At 42.1% G+C, this 14,162-nt stretch overlaps 2 protein-coding genes and 1 gene segment (V, D, J or C); all 3 read right to left on the minus strand.

Annotated features, from left to right (window-relative positions):
* Positions 1–3,404: 3,404 nt before the first annotated feature.
* On the minus strand, positions 3,405–6,498 carry LOC137868456 (gastrula zinc finger protein XlCGF57.1-like). The gene is made up of 2 exons (XM_068705244.1): positions 6,084–6,498; positions 3,405–5,216 (listed from the first exon to the last, which is right to left on the minus strand). The coding sequence occupies exons 1-2, from the start codon at positions 6,310–6,312 to the stop codon at positions 3,943–3,945; spliced, it is 1,503 nt and encodes a 500-aa protein (XP_068561345.1). The 5' UTR covers positions 6,313–6,498; the 3' UTR covers positions 3,405–3,942.
* Positions 6,499–6,728: 230 nt separating this feature from the next.
* LOC137868457 (zinc finger protein 436-like) lies at positions 6,729–9,590 on the minus strand. Its single transcript, XM_068705245.1, has 2 exons — positions 9,134–9,590; positions 6,729–8,853 (listed from the first exon to the last, which is right to left on the minus strand). The coding sequence occupies exons 1-2, from the start codon at positions 9,402–9,404 to the stop codon at positions 8,024–8,026; spliced, it is 1,101 nt and encodes a 366-aa protein (XP_068561346.1). The 5' UTR covers positions 9,405–9,590; the 3' UTR covers positions 6,729–8,023.
* A 1,750-nt stretch (positions 9,591–11,340) lies between these two features.
* Positions 11,341–13,343, minus strand: LOC137868448 (Ig kappa-b4 chain C region-like; the record flags this gene model as incomplete). The annotated part of the segment is given in 2 exon segments: positions 11,341–12,486; positions 13,265–13,343. Coding segments are annotated over 2 exon segments (411 nt in total), but the record flags the coding sequence as incomplete, so codon positions are not given.
* Between the last annotated feature and the right edge of the window lie 819 nt (positions 13,344–14,162).

Below are 14,162 nucleotides of genomic sequence, written 5' to 3' on the forward strand. Positions count from 1 at the left end.
GACAAATGTCTTTGGAAAAGTTGCAGTTTGGTTCCAAAGGCCTTGATGTGAGCGTATAGCTGGCTCACCACTGCATCTTTTCCTTGAAGATTAACATTCAGCGCATTCAGATGCTTTATGTCAACCAAAAAAGCCAGATTTGCCAGCCATACAGGATCGGACAGTTCTTCCATTGATTGTCCCTTCTCACCCAAAAAATGTCCAATTTCCTCTTTGAGAGAGAAAAATCGCTGCAGTGCGTACCCCCGACTTAGCCACCTCACATCGTTGTGATATATTACGTCACCGTATTCAGCCTGGATGTCACGCAAGAACTGCTGAAACTGTCGGTGGGTTAGAGCTTTAGAGCGAATAGAATTGATTGCCTTTGCCACTGGTTTCATAACATCGTCAAATTTGAGATGTTTGCCGCAGAGAGCCTGCTGGTGAATGATACAGTGAAGTTTGATAGCGTTACCTGCTTCTTCGCTGACTTTATTGCAGATCAATGTGGACAATCCACTTCGCTCACCAGCCATGGCAGGCGCACCATCGGTAATGATCCCAGAAACTTTGCTCCACGGTAGTTTCATATCATCAACAGCTTCACAAACAGAAACGAATAAATCTGTTCCTCTGGTTTGCCCTTTAAGGCTTTTGAGGTCAAGCAGCTCCTCTGTCACGTTCATGTTGTCATCAACTCCTCTTAAAAAAATAAGTAGTTGTGCAGTGTCAGATGCATCGGTGCTTTCATCGCAGGCTAATGAGAAATAATCAAAAGCCCCTCCCCTGTCCTCCAGTTGTCTCTGAATATCTGACGATATGTCCTCAACTCTCCGTGCCACAGTGTTGCGTGCCAGGCAAACATTCATAAATTCTTGCTTCTTCTCGGGGCAAATGTTCTCCACCATTTTCATGACACAGTCTTTGATGAACGCACCTTCAGTAAAAGGTTTGCCATGTTTAGCTATTAACATGGCCACTTCGTAGCTGGCTTTTGTTATGTTTTCCTTTGACTCAGAGGCCCGCGTGAAGAAGCGCTGTTGTGATGCCAGAGCAGCTTGGAGTTGCTTCACTTTTTCAGCGCGGTCACTCCCTGTTAGCTTGTCGTAGGTTGTAGCATGTTTGGTCTCGTAGTGTCTCTTTACGTTGAAATCCTTAAACAAGGCAACCGCCTCTTTACAAATTAGACAAACACAATTGCCTCGATTTTCAGTATTGTAATTCCCACCGCTCCTGAAAGCGGCGGCCCTCACTGTCAACTTTTCTCTTTTTTTTGCGGTCGCCATGGCAGAAATGATTCGAGAAGGGTTCGCGGCACGGATGCAGAGCCAGATAGCATTAGAACGGTGCTGCCACAGTGTGGTGAAAGGAGGAATTACATCTTTACATTTGTATGATTTATTTATTCTGACAGAGCTAGCGAGCCATAACTAACACATTATAAGACCGAAGCTGCGGGCCGTATGAAATCTGACCGCGGGCCGGACTTTGGACATGCCTGTAGTAGGAGCTCTCTTGTTCCTGTCAGTCCCCGTCCCACATGTTTCACGTAAACCAGTAAAACTGATTTGTTTGTGATGTCTGTAGATTCGTCCATTTGTAATGCAAAATGACCACTTGCCTTATATTGAGCTGTAGTAGGTTGTTTGATGTCATCCGACATGTCTTCATTCACCTCAGTGTCATTTGACAGAGGTAAAGGTTTCAGTTCATCCGCTGTGGATTGATCAACAAATGCCGCTTCAGTTTTGACGGCTTCATGCTATCTTGTGCCAGAACATCGCTGCACAAAATACACTGAGGTTTTTGTCCTCTTTTGTCCTCAATGTAAGAAAATCCATATATCATGTAGTCGGTGTCATACTTGCATTTCACCATGCTCAATTAGCATGAAAACAAACTTTGTGGGTGTTCTTCTATACTGTGAAATGGCAGGTGTCTATTAGCCTTACAAGGCATTAACGCCAAAATACTGTTAAGGAGTGTGAATAACTCTGCTGCATAAAATAAAAAAATAAAAAATTCACAGGCCGCCTACAGGTGGGAGATCAACCATCTGGTGACCTGGTGCAGACTAAACTACTTTGAGCTCAACGCTCTAAAGACAGTAGAGATGAATTTGGATTTCTGGAAGAATGCAGCAATGCCCCTATCACCCTGTGTGACTCCCTGGTCGCCGCTGTGGAGTCCTTCAGCTTCTTGGGCTCCATTATGACCCAGGACCTCAATTGAGAGCTATACACCAGCTATATCACAAAGAAGGCTGAGCAGAGGATGCACTTCCTGAGGCAGCTGAAGAAGGTCACCCTGCCAAAGACAATGACGGTGCACTTCTACACGGCCATCATTGAGTGCATCCTCACTTCCTCCATCACCTTCTGCTACACTGCAGCCACTGCCAAGGACAAGTTCAGACTGAAGCGTATCATTTGCTCTGCCGAGAGAGTGATTGGCTGCAATCTGCCGTTCCTCCATGACTTGTTTGCCTCCAGGACCCTGAGGCGAGCCAGAAAGAGTGGAGCCAACACCTCTCACCCTGGACACAAACTCTTTGAGTCCCTTCTCTCTGTAAGGAAAAAACACCACAAAAAACGTTTCTTTCCATCTGCAGTTTTGCTCATTAACAAAGCCCAGGAGCCCCACTGACTAAAATGAATACATCACTTGTGTCACCCACCCCCATAGGTAGCTAGAATGATTGACATTCTACAGCTTCATAGGTCGTGAAACCTTCACTGACCTCCTGAACTCATAGCGTAACCTATACCCCCTCCCAGTGTGGGTAAGTTACTGGAAGACGGCTTGTTCTGTAACCTCTGGCCTACGAATGTACCCCCCAAAATTTACAAGCAGAACCGCCTTAGCCTGCTTAGGGGGGCGAAGCCAGGATAACTTAAAACACTAGCCACCGTCGTAGTTCTTATTTAAGGCCAAGAAGTCGACCTCCTCGACAGCCGGATATCAACAGATTTGTGTGTGTGCGCATTAGGTGGAGGAGAACTGGAGGTACTCCAGGATGGACCGTTTAAAGGGCAGCCACTGGAGGAGGAACCCCACGTGTCGGGAACCTCGATCGGTTATGAAGGACAGCTTCAGGACTCTGACCCTATCACCCTGAATTTAGATGCCAATCTGACCCCTATTGCTTCACTATAAACACAACAGCTAATGTCTAAGTCCTGTAATTACATGCAAAAGGTGTATTAAACCAGCAGATCATCATCAACAATCTGAGCCAACCAAGTTAGTAAATCACATAAGATTGAACACCATTTTAACCTTAACTTGTAGCAGGTGTGTTATTCAAATGTGTAGCTTATCATTAGCTACTGTCAGCATATTCCAGGGGGAGAGCTCTCTTACCTTTAGGAGACTACGAGGGCAGCTTCAGAGATAAGCGAGACTGGACTTTGGTTGGAGTGTACAAAATATAAACCAGTTTAATTGGTTTCTTACAATGAAAAGTAGATTAAAGGTTACAAAAATGGATTACTCAAAAAGTCAAAAGAAAAGACAAAAATGTCAAAGGCTAATTCTACCTCAAGATCAACGCACTCTTACAATATTTAAATGTTTCTTTCAGTTAACACTTGTTTCTTGTTCTTCCTGTCCAGCACGCCTGAGTGAAACATCAGTCCAGATATTTCTTCTTTTTTTTTTACAAATCAAACTAAAGACAGTACCAAGCTCCCTGCGTAGAGGAGGCGTCACCTTAAACAAAGCATGGATCTCTCAGAAAGATCAAGGTTTATTGTGTCACTAATTGCAAGCGGGGGCTGATTGTGTGTGAGAACAAAGTTTTGAGGGAAACAATTCAAAATCTTAACGTGGAACCAATAAGCAACACTCTCAAATTAAAACATGCTTTTGAATAAAGATAGGAAAAAGCACCATAGTTCTTCCCCTGCGTTATGTGTCATGAGGTGTGTCAGATTTACCTTTTGTTTACAAACAGAATCACTAAAGCCAGTTGTCTCTTGTATGAGAAATCATGTGTAACTTCAGAGCTGACTTGTGCCGAAATGTATTGTCACAAACTGAGCAGCTGTAAGGTTCTTCTCCTGTGTGGAGTGTCATGTGTCTCTGTAAATTTTGTTTACATGCAAAAGACTTTTTGCAAACTGAGCAGCTGTAAGGTTTTTCTCCTGTGTGGACTCTCATGTGTTCCTGAAAAACACGTTTACGTGAAAAAGATTTCTTGCAAACTGAGCAGCTGTAAGGTTTCTCTCCTGTGTGTATTCTCATGTGTTCCTGTAAAGTTTGATTATGTGCAAAAGATTTCTTGCAAACTGAGCAGCTGTAAGGTTTTTCTCCAGTGTGGAATCTCATGTGTCTCTGTAAATTTTGTTTACATGCAAAATACTTTTTGCAAACTGGGCAGCTGTAAGGTTTCTCTCCTGTGTGGATTCTCATGTGTTCCTGAAAAACACGTTTAAGTGGAAAAGATTTCTTACAAACCGAGCAGCTGTAAGGTTTCTCTCCTGTGTGGATTCTAATGTGACTCTGTAAAGTATGTTTACGTGCAAAAGAGTTCTTGCAAACTGAGCAGCTGAAAGGTTTCTCTCCTGTGTGGATTCTAATGTGCCTCTGTAAATGTCCACTCTGTGTAAAACATTTCTGACAGACTGAGCAGCTGAAAAGTTTCTCTTCTGTGTGGATTTTCATGTGTTTCTTCAGATTTCGACTCTTGCCAAATGTTTTCTCACACTCAGAGCATCTAAATAGTTTCTCACCAGCACTACATCTTGAATCACTGACAGGAACTTCATCATTATTCACAGAGTTTAAACCTGACTGAGGTTCTCTGGTCTCCTTCCAATCATCACTGTGTTCAGTCTCAGGTTCAGAACAGTCTCCAGTCTTCTCATCAGTATCTGGTTCTGCATGTCTATCTGGATCATAGTTCTTGTCTGGTTCTGGTCCTCCACAGTCCTCTCCACCAGCTTCTGTTTCCATCTGTTCAGTTAGTCTTTGATGAAGCTGTGAGGACTGAACTTCCTCTTCATCATCTTCACTCTTCACAGAAGTGAATGAGAACTTGATATCAGCCTCCTCCAGACCTTGAAGCTGCTCTCCCTCCTGACTGGTGCAGAGTTCCTCCTGTTCCTCTTTAATGTGTGGAGGCTCTGGGTCCTCCTGTTCCTCTTTAATGTGTGGAGGCTCTGGGTCCTCCTGGTCCAAACTGGAGCTCCACTCCTGCTGCTCTTCTTTAACCACCAACAGCTGCTGGACGTCTGTGGAAAATAATGAAATACATACACACCTTAGAAAACTGTAATTTCATGTTAACAACTAATCCACTGATATCACTCCTTTCTTATAATGTGAGGAGACATGTTGCACATTTTGTCAAACATATTCAGACCTCATTCAAACTAAAAACTGAATGAATGGAAGGAGAGGGGGTGAGAGAGGGAGTCTTCTTTTTTGCTGACCGCTAGTATCACTATTATCATTGTTTGACGCTGTTGATTACCTTTGTACACCAATGAGAAATTATTTTGAACGTTTTTTACTCTCCCGGCTGTAAGACCTGTATGGCAATTATCTTAATTGGTAAAGTTAAGATGTTTGATTTTTGTTTGGATGTGGTCAGAAATGTTCTTAACAGTCAGTCAGATATTATTCATTTAATTATCTTTCCAGCAACCCTCAAATCAAAGAATAAAAACACTTAACACACAATTTAGTTGTATTTTCCCTTTAACTCACGAGACATAGGTAACATGTTTTATACTGAATGTGAATATGATTCATTTAATCTAATTTCCACATATGCAATTTGTATATACGCTTAGTTGACGTCTTATTTTCAAAACCAGATGTTGTCTCACATTAATCTTTCCCGCTTAATTGACATCTTATTTTGAAAACCGGATAATGTATCACGTTAATCTTTCCGCTAACTTTGCAAAGTCCTTCGCTCGCTCCCGACCTGTGCCGTTTGAATGAGTTTACTGTGAATTTCAGTATATACTGTAGGTGCACTAACGTTTAAGTGTCTGCTGCGTTGACCGCAGGAGGAGACAGGGGTCCTCAAAGTTGACCCACATTGGACTGATGTCAGAGTAAACAGTGATGGAAGAGTGAAGAGAACCAACCTGCTCTGTGTAACCGAAGCTGAGGGTTGAAAACAGCGTCCAGTAGTTTCCGTTGTCGCTCGTTCTCCTCTTTTGAACGACAAAGTTCCTCCTCGTACTCTGCTATCGTTCTTTCAAACACACCAAATATCTCTTCAGCAGCCGCAGTTAGTCGCTGGTTGACTAAACATCTCAGCATTTGGACTTTAGACATTTTCACATGTGACACTGGTCCGTTTCCAGCTAGCATGCTAAGCTAACTTCAATAGCTTTGTAGGCTACCGGGAGATGAGTCAGAGGAAAAACATCCAGGAAAAAAGGTGAATAGCTAAAAGTCCATTCAGACATGTTGATCCAGACATACAGAGACTCTGATGGACCAGTACTGATGGAGATAACTGATACTTTATCACCGCAACAAAGAGACGCTGCTGTTGCTAACAACGTTTGGCGCCATGTTGCTAATGGAGGAACATCCGGTTCCGCTGATGCGTGATATGTTACCTTCAAAATAAAAGAACTAGAATAATAAATACTACAATAAGAAATAGTAAATTGTTATTCCAATCTTCAGTTACCTTCCATCTTTTCCATATGTAACAGTTGTGTGTAGGTTATGGAAAGAGACGACTCAAGTGATTGTTTTCTAACATTTATTTGTTTCTGTAGAAGACAAAATATCACCAATTATTTCCGTCTGATCATTTTCTGCACCTCTGCTCCCTCAGCAATACAAAACTGAACTGTGTGGTTTCAGTACTTCTATTCAAATACGCACAGAAACAACAACTTGACATCACAGTATGTACTTGGTTCAAGATGAACATTACTAGTCAAGGGCTACAGAAATAACCAAGTAAAACATCTAACCTAAATCATAACAACACATTTGAACAAAACCATGAAAAACAATATACAAGAGGAACAACAGGGACACCTGGTGGTTAAAGTAAAAAGCGTGTGAGAAATTCTAACAATAAACACATTCTTGAGGAAGTCAATGTATAAACCAGGAGTGCCGTTAGGCCTATTTTAGGGGGGCTTTAAATGTCAGGACTTTGACTCCTCCATCACCATCTGGTACGCTGCAGCCACGGCCAAGAACAAGTTCAGACTGCAGCGTATCATTCGCTCTGCTGAGAGTGATTGGCTACAGTCTGCCGTTCCACCACGACTTGTCCGCCTCCAGGACTCTGAGGCAAGCAAGAAAGATTGCAGCTGACCCCTCTCACCCTGGACACAAACTCTTCAAGTCCCTTCCCTCTGGCAGGAGGCTGCGGTCCATCAGGACCAAGGCCTCACGCCACACAAACAGGTTCTTCCCGTCTGCAGTCAGGCTCATCAATAAAGCCCAGGACCCCCACTGACTCACTTACATCCCCAGGACAATTTCTTACTGTTCCACACCTTTGAACATCTCTCCTTAACACACATGACAATTTAATAACATACTTGTTTTAACAAAACACAAGAAAACCTTGTATGTGTAATGTACTTGGCAATAAACCACTTCTGGTTCTGTTGGTCCCTGTGGACTAAAGCTGTAGTGTCTCTGAGCACCAGACTCCCTTTAGAAAACCTCTCATTCTACTGCAGTAGGGTCTGACAGTCTGACCCTTTCAGTCCTGGTTCTGGTTCTCCCGCTGCCTCCCTTCCCTCCAGCGGCTCCAGCAATACGTCCTGGGTCTCCAGTAGAGACAAGAAGCTCTGCTCCTGGAGGAGGAGGAGGAGGAGGAGGAGGAGGAGGAGGAGACGCTGCTGCTGACGTGACGTCTCTGTACTGATGGAGGTCTGATAGAGGACCAGGACTAAACTGAGACTGGTTCAGAACCAGATAAAAGTTCCTCACAATCACTTTAAGTTCGGAATAAGAGGGTTTTTACCAGTGAAACTCATCATCAGTCCTCACAGCTCATGAAGGACATTAGTGTTGAGATGCCACAGAGTCCCCGTCATGGTTTTCACGTGGTCAGGCCTCTCCTCTGACAGGGGTGTTTGTAGAAGCAGGACAGCTGGCTGAAGCGTCTGTCGCAGTTGGAGCACCAGTACGGCCTCTCGCCGGTGTGCGTCCGCAGGTGCACCGTCAGGTTGCCCTTCTCCACGAAGCCCCGCCCGCAGTACATGCAGGTGAACGGCTTCTCGCCCGTGTGGCTGCGCACGTGCCGCACCAGCGTCGCCCTCCTGCCGAAGCTCTTGCCGCAGACGGTGCAGCCGTACGGCCGCTCGCCCGAGTGGATCCTCATGTGCGTCCTCAGGTTCCCCCGCAGGGTGAAGCTCTGACCGCAGACGCCGCAGCAGAACGACGACTCCTTGTGAACTCTGAGGTGAAGCTTCAGGTTCTCCGTTTGCTCCAGACGTTTCCCGCACAGGCCGCAGTCTCTCAAATGTGCCGATGCGTGGGTGAGTAGACGAGTAATCCTCTGGAAGGACTCGCCACAAACTTTACAGCTGAACTCCGGCGGAGGCTGATGGTCCTGCGACAGATCAGTCCTGCTCTGAGATGAACTTTGTCCTTCTGCTTCCGCCTCCTCTGGTTTCCAAAGTCCTGCGGTCTCTCTCCAGTAGTCTCCACTGTCTTCGGTCTCAGAGGACTCGGCGAGAAGGCGGCCGTTGCTCGCTGCTTCCGAACCACCAGCTGGATCAAAGTCCTCGCTTGGTTCTGAAGCTGCACAGTCCTCGCTGCCAACTTCTGTTTTAATCTGAGCAGGCGAGGCGCCGACGTCAGTCTGGTCCAGCTGGACACTCAGAATCTGATCCTCAGGTTTTATCCAGGAGGAAGTCCGCAGACAGTCTGACGGGGGGCAGGAGACAAAAACAAGACGTGTATATATATATATATATATATATATATATATATATATATATATATATATATATATATATATATATATATATATATACACGTATGTGTGTGTATACGTACTAAACTATTAGTACTATTATTTCTGCTATTATTCTTATCATTTGCTTTGTTTTTTGGAGGTCGTATATTTAGCGACTGTTCTTTTTTATCTAGAAATGTAAAAAATAAAAAGAAGCATTACAAATGTTAATGTTCAGAGGGAACCGACCTGCCGTCTGGTTCCGCTCGCCCTCCTCGGACCTCAGGCCGTCCAGCTGTCGCCGCTGGCGGTCTATCTGCTCCCGGTACCGGGCCACAGTCTTCCCGAGCTCCCCCAGGATGTCGTCCACCGCCGCCGCCAGCCGCTCGTTAACGAACAGCCTCAGGGTCTCCATGTCTGGCGGCGGGCTGCTCTCACGGTCCACAGCCGCGAAACCCTCCGCGGCTCCGGGAGGGAACGGAGAGGAAGGCGAGGGGAACGTCCGTCGGTGGGCGGACATGTTCGCTTTCACTCTCGCTGATGAAAATGAAGCGTCTTTTCCTCCAAAAACACAAAATACTTCCGAATATTGTGGTTGAAGGTGAAGGACGCTTACGGTTAAAACACCGAAACAAAACCGATGAAATGCCCCGTAGTTGATTAGTTTCTGTCTAACACTGACCGACTGCGTCAGAAAAGTAAACAATCCGGCAGTTCCGGCCGACATGGATGTCGTGAAGAAACAGTGTCTGGTCATCAATGGTTCCGGGAGGACAAAAGTTACCTATTTTATATTTTAAAAAGGTGACAAGAGGTGAGAGAAATATTCATATTTTACCCACTGTATAAACAAAAATGATGGAATGAAATAAAATCATACATCAAAACAATGAATTAATATATAAGGAGATGGTGGAAAGTGAAAGAAGACAAAACAGATTAAGATTAAATGTTTTTATTTTGTTCTATTACTATTTACTATAACTATTCCTATATATTACTATTTATATAAACAACAACAGACAAAAAAACTACAGAACGACCAAAATAACTTTAAAGAGAAACTAAAACAACAACAAAAAAGGCTAAAAAAACCTATAAGGTCTGTGTATCTTGCTCTTATGTAGAGGTGGTGGATCCTTTTTCATGTCTGTGTCTCATAACCCGCCAATGATTATAGAACAGAGTAGAACTCTAGTATTACTGGTAAAGACTGATAAGAATCTCCTCTTTGACAGACGTCTCGTGTTCAACCCCTGATAGTAAAGTAAAGTCAATGTCAACAACCTGAAATGTCCCCTCAGCTTTAAAGAGACAAATTGTTTCTTTTATTTCACACGTTGAATTAACTGATTTTTTGACCTTTTGAATGATTCACAATTTACAGAATAACTTATGATACTAACACAGAATTAACTAAAACATCTTATATTGGCAGTGATAATGTTCATGATCAAAATGAACATAGGGGTTTTTGGGGGGGAGAGTTTTCTTTTTCGGATATGAGGATGTTGTATGTTGTACAGATTGAAAAGTCCTCCGAGGCAAATTTGTAACTTGTGATATTGGGCTATACAAATGAAATTAAATGGACTGACAACAATAGCACTACTGAGCTATTTTTGTTAACCTTTAGAGGAGGAAAAGATCATTTTTAAGACAATCATTTTTATAAAGAATACAAATAATTGTCGTCTAAATGTCTGCAGATGGCGAGACACATTTTGGACGGACAGAGATTGAATCTGATTAAAGCAAAGAGAAAATTAACTCCCCCCTGTTGGTTCCGTTGGTCTTGATCGAATGAAACTGGTTTCACTTCAGAAAGGCATAACTGCTGAAGCATGGCAACAGACAGGTTTCAGAACTAAAGATAACTTTTCTTAATGCACACTGAGAACTGCATCGTTTACCTTCTTCCATCTGTTCTCTATTTTAAAGAAATGAGACTGTTCAGTTTGAATTTCTACAACCTGGATTTGGTCTCAATACCTTTCTGCTCATTTGTTTTCCAGGTTCATAAGGTCAAACCATCCTGACTCAGTCTCCTGGACCTCAGTCTGTTGTTCCAGGTCGGACTGTCTCCATCAGATGTCAAACCAGTGTTAGTATCAGCTGGCTGCAGTGGTACCTTCAGAAACCTGGAGAGGTCTGACTTCACTCTGACCGTCAGTGGACAGTGAAACAACGTCGCACAAAAACCTATATTATATTCTTAAGACATCAGTTGTTTTGAAACAATCTGCTGAGCATCAAAGCTGATCTCTGCTGGTGTATGATTTCATCCATTGATAAGTTTAATCCACAGAGTATGCTAATACAAAAACAGTGAAACTGTAATGTTATTTATTTATTTAAAATCTTTCGGAAAAACTCGAACACACACATTTTACATGAGTTACAAAATGTCACAAAATCATATTTGAAATATATTTTTGTCATATGGGGTGTTTTGTATCAAAGACAACAACAAAACCAAAAAATGATTTATGGTTTATGTAAATCAGTAGAATTTTACTTCCGTCCTTTTGTCATCTTGACACTTACAATAACAAGACAATAAGGTAACACTTATTTCTCACTATGTTGATGATATGCTGATTTTTATTTCAGATTTAGAAAAAAAAGTTTAAGGCTTTTATGATTATATTCAAAATATACTACACGTTTCTTGAAAACACCATAAACAATTACAATATTACAGCTGTTACCATTAAACCATTTCAGTAATATGACATAATTTACCATTGAAATGTTCCTATAGTGAGTTTTGTTCCAAAGGTTTATTATTACAAATAAATGTATAATGACTAAAGCAGAAATAGAAGGCGTTAAAATCTATTGTGACAACAAATTATGGACTTCTACTACCATCACTGTTTGTACTAATCAAATAATAATGAGGATGAGTTCATAAAGTCTTTGAATATAAAGCATATAAAGACCTTCATCTTGTCATCTTGAACTGTCTTTCTACAGTCATCATGGAGAAATTAAAACATTTTTATCAGCTCAGTTCTTCCTCAGGATTTAAAACAGTTTCTCTTAAGAGAAAATCATTGAGACACTTTGATGATAACAAACATGAAAACAGCTGATTGGATGAACACGTCTTTATTATCTGGAAACACTGAAATAATATTGAAACATTGCAACAAGCTGGTAAATATTGTGATTGAACCGTGTCAGACAAAAGACAGAGACAGTGACAGAGTGCAGAGTGAGAGCGGTAGCAGAGTGAAACCAGCAGCAGAGTCCCAGTGAGTCAGGTCAGGACTGGGAACACTGGTCTCTCCTCAGTGTCTCTGAGAGCGGAGTCTGGGAGCCCTGGGTGGCCTCACAGGTCACAGAGCCCACCTTCCTCCACTGGTCTGCAGGGAGCCTCAGGGTGCTGCTCCAGCTGTAGCGGCCATCCTTCTCCAGCACCCCGGGGCTCCTGCTCTCCTCCCAGCTGCTGCTGCTGGTGCTGTCGTCCACCTTCCAGGCCAGACTCCAGTCTGAAGGGAAGCCCTTGTTGGCCAGGCACATGAGCGTGGCCTTCCCCTGCTGCAGCTCCTCACTGGAGGGGGGCAGCACCGTCAGGGTGGGGACAACTCGACCCACTGCAGAGAGAGAGATTCATGAAGTTCATATGAGGCTACTACTTCTGTTGGTCTTCCTCAGATTGGATCAAACTGATCTGAAACGTTTCACTTCCCTCTCTGAGCTCATTAACTATGACAACAGACAGGCACCACTGCTGAACCATGACAACAGACAGGTTTCAGTACTGAAGATAAAACATTGAAACTGACCTTCTTTTACTAAACTTTATGAGTTTCATAGTTCAAAATATGACAGTAAATATGAAGATTGTGAAGCTTTTATTGTTTTAATCCAAAACCTCATACATGATGAAATGTGTTTGTTCTCTTCATGTAAACCGGAATCATCACTGAACAGTCAGGCTTCATTACTGACACATAATTAATATTTTTCAAAACTCATACGACTTGTTTAATAGCTTTATAATCATCAGTCTGGGAGAAAAATGGAATCATAACCACGTTAAACACTGAACAAAAAATAAATAAATAAAAGTAATTCTTTAACCGTAATATCAAAACTTTTACTTTAAAATATTATCTTCATGAAAAGTAATAAAGAGTAGTTATAGTGAAATCCTGATAATGAATGAACTTAAAGTTAAAAGCTTTGTGCAACAAGATAATTCATTGGAGTGGATTTTCATCGAGTTATCGACACTGAAGACTTCAAGAATTGTTACAAATACATTACATTTTAAATATCAGAGAAAATATAATAGTAAGCTCTACAGCTATGACATTCAAATAGAATACATGTATAATGTAGGTTATTAAGGGAGTCAATTGTACTTACGGTTAACGTTCAGTCTGGTTCCTCCACCGAACGTGTACCACAGTGATACAAAGTCATTGAGCCGCCGTACAAAAACCTTTCACTGTAGAGAGACAAGGTTCTCTGACTTTGACACAAACAAACTCAACAAACACATTCAGAGTTTACCCAATTTATGTAATAACTGGATAAATTACTTTTAAATGGTTTCACAAATGATACATATGTATTTAACAATTTATTTGTTTAATGTTAAACATCTATGAGCAATTTTAATTTGTCTTTACGTAAAACGAATTCATGATTGATCAAGATATTCCTAAAGAAAGACAATTATTCCGTTGAAATGTAAATACTTATCATAAATTTAATGTTTATTGTATTCTATGTAAATTAAAACAATATTTTTGTTTAAATTTGTCCCACAGTGATGTTGATTTGTGTCGTAGTGAATTAGGGGGATTAACAAAACATTCCAGAAGAAAAAGTTTTCATCAAACTCAAACCAAAGACTCTTATAAATGAGCACTGACACATTCCTGATCAATACTCTGATACAGTGATTGAGCCATTGATCAACAGCATCATCAGAGGGATCATTTCCATAGAGAGCCACTTTGCATCAGCAGCAGCATGCTCCAGTGCTCTGGGAGACTTTATAGTCCTGAGAGTTGAACACTGGATGACTGACAGCTGTCCTTCATCACAACAGAAGACACAGAAATCCTCCTCATCAAAAACATGACTTTGACCTCCGTCCTCATCTGGACTCTCCTCTGCTGCTGCTTCACAGGTAAAGTCCAGAGAATCAATCTCCTCTATGAACATCCGTCCCTCTGAAATGAAGCCGACAAAACCGTGACACTGCTTTATGTTTTTGTCTCCGTGTCCTTAGAGTCCAGAGGCCAGGTCACAGTGA

This window comes from Cebidichthys violaceus, unplaced genomic scaffold, assembly GCF_023349555.1.
Source record: "Cebidichthys violaceus isolate CVI_PGR_0920_01 unplaced genomic scaffold, fCebVio1.0.p SCAF_111, whole genome shotgun sequence".
NCBI classification, from domain to species: domain Eukaryota; kingdom Metazoa; phylum Chordata; class Actinopteri; order Perciformes; family Stichaeidae; genus Cebidichthys; species Cebidichthys violaceus.

What these genes read in the sequence shown, in the direction of transcription:
- LOC137868456 (XM_068705244.1), bottom strand. Translation starts at nt 6,312, where the DNA reads ATGCTAGCTGGAAACGGACCAGTGTCACATGTGAAAATGTCTAAAGTC. An exon ending in GCTTCGGTTACACAGAGCAG is followed by an intron (nt 5,217 to 6,083) that starts GTTGGTTCTCTT and finishes TATTTTCCACAG; the next exon opens with ACGTCCAGCAGCTGTTGGTG.
- LOC137868457 (XM_068705245.1), bottom strand. Translation starts at nt 9,404, where the DNA reads ATGTCCGCCCACCGACGGACGTTCCCCTCGCCTTCCTCTCCGTTCCCT. An exon ending in CGAGCGGAACCAGACGGCAG is followed by an intron (nt 8,854 to 9,133) that starts GTCGGTTCCCTC and finishes GCCCCCCGTCAG; the next exon opens with ACTGTCTGCGGACTTCCTCC.